This window comes from Vitis riparia, chromosome 1, assembly GCF_004353265.1.
Source record: "Vitis riparia cultivar Riparia Gloire de Montpellier isolate 1030 chromosome 1, EGFV_Vit.rip_1.0, whole genome shotgun sequence".
In the NCBI taxonomy this organism is placed as follows: domain Eukaryota; kingdom Viridiplantae; phylum Streptophyta; class Magnoliopsida; order Vitales; family Vitaceae; genus Vitis; species Vitis riparia.
In genome coordinates this window covers 10,448,982-10,458,635 of record NC_048431.1, presented here as the reverse complement: position 1 = coordinate 10,458,635, position 9,654 = coordinate 10,448,982, and the positions used below count along the sequence as shown (strand labels likewise).

Sequence of the window (9,654 nt, the reverse complement as noted above, 5' to 3'; positions counted from 1 at the left end):
GAAACTTGACATAGAATGGGGACACTGGGTGCTGTCTTGCATTCAGCATAAAATCACAAACCATATCTGAGATTTCTGAATCATTCTAGCTTTTGAACCCTTTAGTCTCCAGGGGCCAATGGACTTTTACAGCAACCCCACGGGCATGGTTCACAACTAAAGTTCTTGTATAAAAGCTGAATTCCAAGGGTCCTCTATCTTTGTCATGCCCACTTAAAAGCTGATGAAATTCCCCTAAGAAAAAATAAAGGAAAGAAGGAAAGAGTGGGTAAAGAGCTAGATTCTGTTCCCTGTTGTCCAAAACCCTGCCTCTCATTGGAAGAGGAAAAAAAAAAGTATTTTTGGCTTTTGGGTTTATACTTAGGATTCCTCCCTTGAAACGGCATTTTGTTTTTTGAGAAAAAAGAAACCATGTGAGGGTGGGGGGGTGGTGACGCTTACACTTTTGAGTTCAAATAAAGTAGCCCACTCAGCCCTTGTCATTACTCATAACTTGTTCATCCTCATTATTACACTTCATTCTTCCTTTATGCCATTATGGGTGAATTATAGCCATTAAGGTAACCCACCCCAGGCCCAAATAAACTTTCATTTCTGTGTCATGTGACCTTTTATAATGGGGGAATAAAGATAATATCGGGAACCCATTGCATAGGAACCCCAACTTTCACGTTCCCATCAACGTAAATTTGTCACCAATTGAGAGAGCATCACGTTACCTACAACATAGCCTCTCGATTAGTTGGTCTAACAGTGGCGGCCCCAGTGAATAATTCCTCAAAGGTCACTATTGAGGGTCATGGTGTTTTGGCAATCAGAAATATAACAACACATTTTTTGTAGGATATATCTTCCATTAACATCGTGTTGAAAGCAATATATAATATTCAATAAAAACACAACAATAAAGCATGCGTGAGTTCATACGCGGGTTCCAAGGACTAAATTGAATAATGGAGGTAACTGGTCAGGGTGCTGAATCAGCTGATCATATTGCACTCCATGGCCTGTCCTATTATGTGTCGGATTAATAATGGTTTTTAGTTAACCCAATTTCTTGTCACTCCTCATGTCCATATGGATTGGGCTATTATTATAAGCTTATCATTCCTGGGTTGTTGATGATGGACAAAGCAGCCTTACATTTTCTTTACCGTGGTAAAATAATGTTCTAATTGGGTGATATAGTCCAAGAATTCGTGGCTCCCACTGATGTGATCTAATGGGGAAGAACCGCATCTCATTCAATTCGCAATATTATCTCATCAAGTGGATTCCAACAGAGTGGAGTGTGGGAACCCCATTGTTTGGATCAGACTAAAAAGGTTTAATTTTATTTTTGTTCTTCACTCATAATGAATATGACATGGATCATCCAAATATCTTTAGTAGCCGTGAAGTATGTATCAAGCAGGTGGCCCTTGCTTTCCTTGATTGAAGCCTGGATGCGTAAAAAGATGATGTTGCTCAGGCAAGAATCCAATACCCAGGAGAATGCAGCATCAAGGATGAACCTTTTTTTCCTCCCTAAATTCAGTACTATTCTTAATTAATTAGGATTGCAACCTCAAATTAATATAATTGAGTGGTCCTAATTAATTAAGTGTTGACTCTGATTATATGAAAAAGAATTGATTAAGATGATATTAATTAGGGCAGGAATGAACGATCCAAGGGGAAGGGTGAGTGAAAAGGCAAAAAAAAAAAAGGACGGATCAAGAATTGTCACCATGCATGCTGCTTGGTGTGGTGTGGTCCATTAAGAAAGCAGTGATGGTGTGGAATTGATGTGCGAGTGCGAGATGTTTGATGTGTGTGGATGGTGAGAGAGGAGGGTTCACAATGCCACGGTGATAAGACCGCATCAGAAAGGGAGTACTGCCTAAAGTGTATTGGCCCCGATGTAAAGGGGCATTGTGCAATATATAAGCGAGTGTATGTATGCAACCAAAAGAGAGAAGGAAAGAAAGATTAGAAGCGGTGTCGGAGAGCGGAGGCTAAATGACAATTTCATTGCTGGGCTGTTTCTACTTGTAGTGTAGAGACTCTGTAAATAAAAGCAGCTTTAAGGCGTTGGCTCTTTCCTATGATTTCCCTTGTGACCCGCTTGGAGAATCAAGGGTACCATGTTGGGGATCCAATGGATGGAGGGTGGAGCAGAGTAGATGGGAGTTGCGGGGGGCAAAGTTGTCTGAAATCTAAAGGAGATGGGAGAACAGCCATGGGTCAGTCACAAGAGGGCACTTGCATGCCAAAGGAGTCGTATTCATTGAACTAACCATGTTAATTTATTGCACGCGGGACCGGCCATGGGTCATTCACTTCACTCAACTCCATCACCTATGCCTCGCAATATTCCACCGCTCTTCTCAATAAAGTTCTTTCGCATACTGATAAAACAAATGGCATACCTACAAACTCTGCATTGTCAATCACGTGCATACTCAGAAATCTAGAAAAAAGCACAGAGGCATCAAATTGAAAGAAATATATATATTTATCGAGATTAATAATATAAACATTACATTGATGAATCCAAATACAACAACACGCATTAAAAGGCCCCAAAGACCTTTGTGTTATTAGCTCACTCTTGGGCCACCAAAAGGAGGAATTCTTCTCCTCTGTGTCAAAAAAGAAAAAAAAAATTGGAGATATTAAAAACAGAAGAGTACACACGTGCGACCACCACACGCGCGAACTCCATCCAAGAGTTCAGTATGGTTAGGCCTAAAGGTTGAGGAGGCCATATTAGAAGAGGCATTTCCCGCCAAAAAAGCACACATACACACATGTGGCACGCTCTCATAAGCTTGTGCTCACATACCACTCAAAAGTCTACACTATTTTGGAGCCATATTATTCCCTTTCCATTCCTGCTTTCCCCTTTTTTTTTATTCGCCTTCTCCACGTATCAAGAACAGGAGATGCTGAAGCAATGATGGTGGCTAGATGAGAAGCTTGACTTACATCCCATGAGCAGCTCAAACTTCAAAGCTCAATTCCTTGTTTTCATAACTCCCATTGATTTTTCCTGTAGGATGGTCCCACCATCCCCAATCTTTCATTCAACAATCAATGCTGGCTTGGACTTTCAATCCCCCACTCCTTTCATACTCCTGCTCCATGACTCCACTATTAAACACTTCTCTCCCTCACTTTCTCACACAAAATTTAAAAAAAGAAAAATATGTAACAAATCCCCACCCTTGGGAATCTGCAAAGCCATTAATGAATGGCAACTCCCACCAAAAAAATTAATAAATCTCCCAAACTCTCATACATACATATACACTGATGATCTACATCACTTGAGTCAATTTATCCTCAAAACCCTCCAAAAAATATTGAGGATTCTAGACACCTTGGTCCACCACTTCTTTTGTTTTTTATTTTCCCTCCCTTTCTTTTGCTTTAGTTCTTTCCCACTTAGTCGCCGTTCCCCTTGTCATCGTCTACCCATAAGCAGTTATTTAATTTTCTCCTCTTATAGGATGATGAGGAAGATGAGGATGAGGAGCCAGACGACCTAACTGTGGCCCGAATTGTTACTCGAAGCTGTGGTAGGAGTTTTGGAGGCTTCCTCCGGTTATTGTCAACCGTGATTTCTTGCATTAACTGACAGCAACTGATGATTTTCTCCTGCAAAAATTGATATGTTTCCAAGTTGGCATACATAATAGCTTGTTTGTCGTTAAACATAGGCCCAACAGTAATCATAATTATGTCCTTACTTTGCTCAGTCCATCACACCATGATTCTGCACGTTCAGGATCAACAAGCGACAACTTTGGAATCTCATGGGCTGCGCAAAGTATGGCTGCTGCAGCTATGCATGACGGCCAATACTCCAGGAAACTCGCCTCTGCACACATAACAAATCACTTGACTCAATCTTAAGATCCCAATTTCTATATACATTCCAGTGCGTGCATGTTACTAGAATTATTACCTTGGATGTTAGACAAGATAATTTGCGTGGCCCTGGAAATAAGAAATCCAATCACACTTCCACTTGAATCCAGCTTGTATGCAAAGAACCCGATGAAACTGAAAGGTGTTATCGATCTTAGTCTCCAATCCAAAACACCAAGTACAAGGAGCTCCATCCTACGAATTGTTTTTGATTCAAATATAAATTTTGCACCTTCAACCTATGAACCATTAGTCAATGGTACAATGCTGTTAAGTTTGACCAAGTACACCCCCAGAATGCAAAAATAAAGTTGGATGAGATAGAGACAAATACCTGGAGATCCAACAGAGAAGGAACTAGGGGTTCCTCCATCTTTGCAGCTAATGACAAGCAAGCAACAGATAAGAGTTGCAGTGGCCACCCATTTGTTTGCTGCTAAAATCATCAAAACTATAAGTTAAAACTCACATGAATAGTAACAGTAATATAACAGTAACACTACTAATTAATGATGTCACCATCGGTTTTATACAGAATTTAATTGTAAGTCAAGAAAACAAAAAAACCAATTCTTTTTATGCTCCACTTTTTGGCCTACTGCTGATGGAAGGTGAAAAGTATATAATACTAAAAAGTTAATCTGTCATGCAATTAGACAAAGTAATAGTAAGTGATTGATAATTATGAATTTCAATCAGAGAGTTTCAGGAAGGAGTGCGTGCACCTCTGGAGGACTCCAGCACTACCCTTCCACTGTATATACATCATACAAGTGGAGTCCTCTTCACAATTGAAAAGTCAACATAAATTAATCCATTAAAATTTGGGAATAGCAATAACAACAACAATAATAATAATAATTAGCATAATCTCTGATTAATTCAGCCCTTGAAGAAGCTCACCGGCAAACGGCGAGAATAGAGGAAACGGTCCAAGTAGTTGACGGAGAGATACGCCGTTAGTGGTTGGAAACCATGGTAGGCTTGCACCTGCGGAACACGTAGTTGATCGATTGTCAGTCACCTCCATGTTAAGTTATTTAATCCTCATGTTCTAAATAATCTATACTATCGGCTGGCAATCCTTGATGCCAAATATTCGTATCTGGCCGTTCATCGGACGGCTGAGAAACTCATATCTCATCTTCCGGCTCATCTTTGGCCGAAGACGAAGCTAAAATGCGCCCCTAAGACATCTCGAATAGTGGCTCTGAACTCAACCACTCAGATCCGGCCACTGCCGTCTGTGGGTTGGTGTAGGAGAGAGATTCCACCAGCGCATTCTAGCGGCGTCAAAACCACGTAGACTAACACTGTTCGATGGTATTTATCGTAATATTCTGCAACTTACAACCCGACCGTAGGAGGCCTTGATAAAGCGGAAATAGGCACCTACACACGTTAGCGAATGGATGGGGGAAAAGATGATCAGATTCTGAGAATCGTACCTTAAGAATCCATGCAACAGATTCCTCTCGAGCGGAGGCGTCGAGCGAGTGTGACCGAAACCTGGCCAAGTAATCGAATCCAGGCACGAAGTTCCTTTCATCTTCAATAAATCCAGCTATTGATTCCTCAATATCAGCCGGAGATTCGAGGTCTGAAGAGCACTCCGGCAAGTCGCCGGATAAGATGCTAGAGTCCTCACCGCAGAGAAGGTCGGAGAAGCGGTCAGAGTATGAGAGTGACATGACGTTGGATAGCACCTCATTCTCTTTCCATCGCGGAAGAAGTGATCGGAAAATTCGCCGGAATCTTTGCGTGAAAAGTATTGGTTTCTGTTTGGCTGGAGCTTGAAGGTCCTATCTGTCTCACAGGATATAATATGAGGTGTTGTGTTCTGCTTTCTTTCTTTTTTTCTTTTTTTTTTCCCGGTAAATTTTGGATGCGAGGGAAAGGACAAGAAAATGAGGGAATAAATTTTCCTGCAAGAAAATTTCCACTTGGAAACCAAAATGGTTGAACTGTGTTCACTAATTATTAGATTAAAAGTTAGACGAAGAAAAAGGTTTGAACGCTCATAATGGGAGGGAGTGAGAGCCGCCGGAGCTTAAAATAATATGTTGAAACTTGAGATGAGGGGGACGTTAGGTAACTCACCTCCCCCTACGAATCTTGTAATGTCACGTGGCGGACAAGCTGGTGAGCTTCCACACTTCCCTCACTTCCCTTCGCACTCTTCAGATGTTGAATGTCCTCACCCACTTACAAATTACAATTACCATTGCCCTCCAAAATCCTTCATTAGTTCTCCCCTCTTCACTGTTTTTTAATTTTTATTTACCTTGTACAAATATTTTGCCCTTTTCTTTATCTCCGTGTCGACTCAATTCCCATTGCTCCACTAATTTAAGTGAGTAGAAATTATTATCAACTTATATGTACCATCAATTTCAGTACTTGCATGATGTTATGTAACAGTTCATTTTGCCGCCTTCTCAAATTTCGGTAAATAAGGAGATATAATTGACGAGTCGTAGAGGAGAGAAAGGGTTCAAACTTTGGTACCAAACCGTTCTTCGTACAATATGCAATTGAAAGAAGAATTTTAGAACCGAATGTTCCAATAAAACATAACCAAGTTAAAGATATTTTTGAGGTAACATTTTTTTTTAATTTAATTTATACAAATATAAATATATTTAAAAATTTTAATTAGTTACCAATTCATCTTTCTAAATTCAATGAGGCAGATCAAACGCCAAAATGTAACGGAAACGTAGCAAATATTTTGTACAGGAGGTGGTGGATGGTGAAGAATGTTCCAAAAAAACGAAAGGAAAAAGGTGGGATATTTTCCACGTATATATTTTCCCGCCAGATTCGGTGGTACAGAAGTTCCCCTCCGTAGCTGTCTCGCCTTATCCTAACTCCCCAAGCGAAGAAGGTTGAACGAGGAGGATGTTAAACTGTGGAGTTAGTAGCCGTACACGCGTCCTACAGAATCACAAGTGTAATAATATAGATGGGGTCGGGGGAGGGGCTCCCCACCCAAGACTCACACGCCTAGTGGCCAGTAGAGAGAATGGGCATGTGGCATCTTCAGCATTTTGATATGACTATAATCATCTCAAAATCTTTTCAGTGATATCATTATTGCCCGCTTCAACGCAACCCATTTCTCTCCTATTCAGACAATAAAACAACCCCCATCGTTCGGCTTTACTAGCTTTCCTCCACCATGGCCTCATGGCCTTAATTCCCAAGGGATTATAAAGTCAAGAAAATCATTTCTCCACAATTAATTTTTCATTTATTTCGTAATAAATTAATATTATGCTTTTAGTCTCTTCAACTTTATTTCGTAAATTACTACTTGAAACTTGAGACTCACTTTTTCGAAGGCGGCAAAGAATAAACCGTTAAACTCAGAGCCCTTTGGCCTTCACAAGCTGACAGTTATAGAATTGGTGGTTATCCTTTGGTTTTTTTTTAGCGTTGGATTGCCCCGTGACAATATGCTCAATTAAAAACAACTTTATAAAAACTATATATATATATATATATATATATATATATATATATTATATATATATATATATATATATATCTTTGGTTAAAAACAATTTTCTATTTTTCATAATAAAGAAATTTGAACAACTCATTTTGATAACCAAAATTTGTTTTCTATTTTTATTTTAAGAAAAAAATGAGGTGTTTTAAAATATCATTTTTAGTTATTTTATGAAGATTATTTTTAAAATAATTATATAAATATTTATATAACTTTAAAATAATTTTTAAATCAAGTTTTAGAAAATATGAATAAAGGGAATTTTAGTTTTTTTTTAAAAAAAAAAGCAAATTAAGAATTCTTATATAAAATATAAGAATTTTTATAGTAGATGTTAAAAACATATTTTAAAATTTAAGAAAGTAACTTTGTCAAATTTTTTTTTTTAATTTCGAAAAGGGTTTTTAAGATAATAAAATAATTTCTGTTTTTGTATAAAATTCTTATATTTTTATACAAAAATAATTATTTTTAAAAATATGAAACAAAAGTNCAATAAATAAATAAATGAATGAATGATAAAAGAAATAGAAAGAGGAACAATCACAAATTCATGCTACCCACCGAGTAGAGAAAAACTGATTCTATCTAAGCCCATCAATGTGGCCGAGCATAGTGCAGGATAATAATGCATAACTGCGGAAATAACACAAGACCCAGCAATAATTATTAAGGCTGCAGTACCTGTGCACAGACCGCTACAACCGCATGGAGGTCATCTCTGAACGTGTCCTCCTTGGATAGCTTCTTGAGAAGCTCGACCCTGAACTTCTCGGTCTCCTGTTATAACACCAAAAAAATGTGTCAAAGAGAACACATGCTTAAGCCGAAAAAATCAAACATTTGGAGACAGAAAACAGGGAGAGAGTGGAGTACAGCTTCGGCGAACTCGGGAATTGGGTCAGGATAAACGTATTTTTGGGGCGTCGAAGCTCTGAGGGGTTTAGGAAAGATTTTCCGGGAGAGAATTGGGAGTGGGGAGGAAGATGGGTGTACGTTAACACAGGGTGTGCGTAGGATAAGAATGTTTGGGCTTGGCCAGTTTTTGGCGGGAGGGATTCGGAGGACAGAATCAAGCAATGAGGTTTGAAGAGCCATTGGGACCTCGCTCTCACCCAACCCAACACAACCCATTGATAAATGAATAGCTGATTGGGCCGAACCCCAAAAATTCTAACCTGATTGACCACGAGTCCAAACTATCCAAGCCCAACAAACATACCCATAGTTTGACTGGCTAATTGGGGCCAATCCTAAACGGGTCATAGTGGCTCAGGCCTGATAGATGTGGAATTGGCCCAACTAAGCACAATTACGTTGTACTCGTATTAATAAAAATCAAAAGTTTGTTGTACACTGGGGGCCGGGGCATGGCTTTCACGCTGCAGTCCCCTTTTTCTTGTCGTGAAGTTGGATGATTTTTTTTTCCAATGTGGGATTTTGATGTGGAATGCACTATATCAATTTATTTTTCTATATAATTTTTCTTTTTCTGTTTTCTAAAGTCAAAAAATTTAAACAAAAGTAAAAACAAAATCTTCTTCTTCAATGCTGCTTTAGTGGACAAGCCACAAAAGTTAGAATAGTGAATGAATAAACTGCATGGCTACGCATGTACCAATATTAGGGATGCGGAGTGCGGACAGGCATTTGTGAAAAGCTTTGGCTTTGTCTATGTGGACATGCGCTTAAACAGTAACCATCATCATCTTTCTAGTTTCTAGACTGGATTTTTGAGTGCTAAAGGTGACAAAAGTGAAAATGTTTAATCTTTACTATACTTAAAGAGCGAATGGATAAAGCTATATTTGTACCCACATCCGCAATCAGTCTAATCTCAAAAAACCCGTGTGTACTTTCCCTAATCCTTGTAATCTTTTCTGATTAACAGCGCCCTAGTGTTGTTGGGTTAAAAGCTTTCGGCCAACACACGGTTTCCTTCTCTTTTGGATCCCCCCACCTTTATGAAATTACTCCACAGGAGAAAAACATGCATGGGGTTTGTTTTAATCCCTTGGTGCATGCATTGGAACTTGGAAGGCTTTGCTAATCATAATTTTTCGATTTGTTTATTGTGGGCAGAAAAAGAGTTACACAGTGGACAACTTTCACAAATTTCCACCCAAAAAGGTTGAAGGGTTTTGATATGGAGATATGGAAATATATGATATGGGGTATGGAAGGTGTAATGAGGGGATAGAGAAGTGTGTGGTTGTTGATGATTA

General features: G+C 39.0%; 1 protein-coding gene across 2 annotated transcripts; it reads right to left on the bottom strand.

Moving 5' to 3' along the window:
* Positions 1-3,407: 3,407 nt before the first annotated feature.
* Positions 3,408-5,731, bottom strand: LOC117925337 (cyclin-D1-1-like). 2 transcript variants are annotated; one of them, XM_034844332.1, is made up of 6 exons: positions 5,364-5,731; positions 4,819-4,905; positions 4,250-4,351; positions 3,953-4,154; positions 3,735-3,865; positions 3,408-3,642 (listed from the first exon to the last, which is right to left on the bottom strand). In XM_034844332.1, the coding sequence occupies exons 1-6, from the start codon at positions 5,604-5,606 to the stop codon at positions 3,430-3,432; spliced, it is 978 nt and encodes a 325-aa protein (XP_034700223.1). In that variant the 5' UTR covers positions 5,607-5,731; the 3' UTR covers positions 3,408-3,429. The 2 variants fall into 2 exon arrangements, with proteins under 2 accessions (XP_034700223.1, XP_034700231.1); XM_034844340.1 differs by having other exon boundaries at positions 4,250-4,348.
* Between the last annotated feature and the right edge of the window lie 3,923 nt (positions 5,732-9,654).

Bases quoted from the DNA above. Each gene is read 5' to 3' on its own strand.
- LOC117925337 (XM_034844332.1), bottom strand. From the start codon at position 5,606: ATGTCACTCTCATACTCTGACCGCTTCTCCGACCTTCTCTGCGGTGAG. The intron at 4,906-5,363 runs GTACGATTCTCA...CGTGTTCCGCAG, and splicing joins CTGTTGCATGGATTCTTAAG to GTGCAAGCCTACCATGGTTT. The intron at 4,155-4,249 runs GTATTTGTCTCT...AATGGTTCATAG, and splicing joins CTTCTCTGTTGGATCTCCAG to GTTGAAGGTGCAAAATTTAT.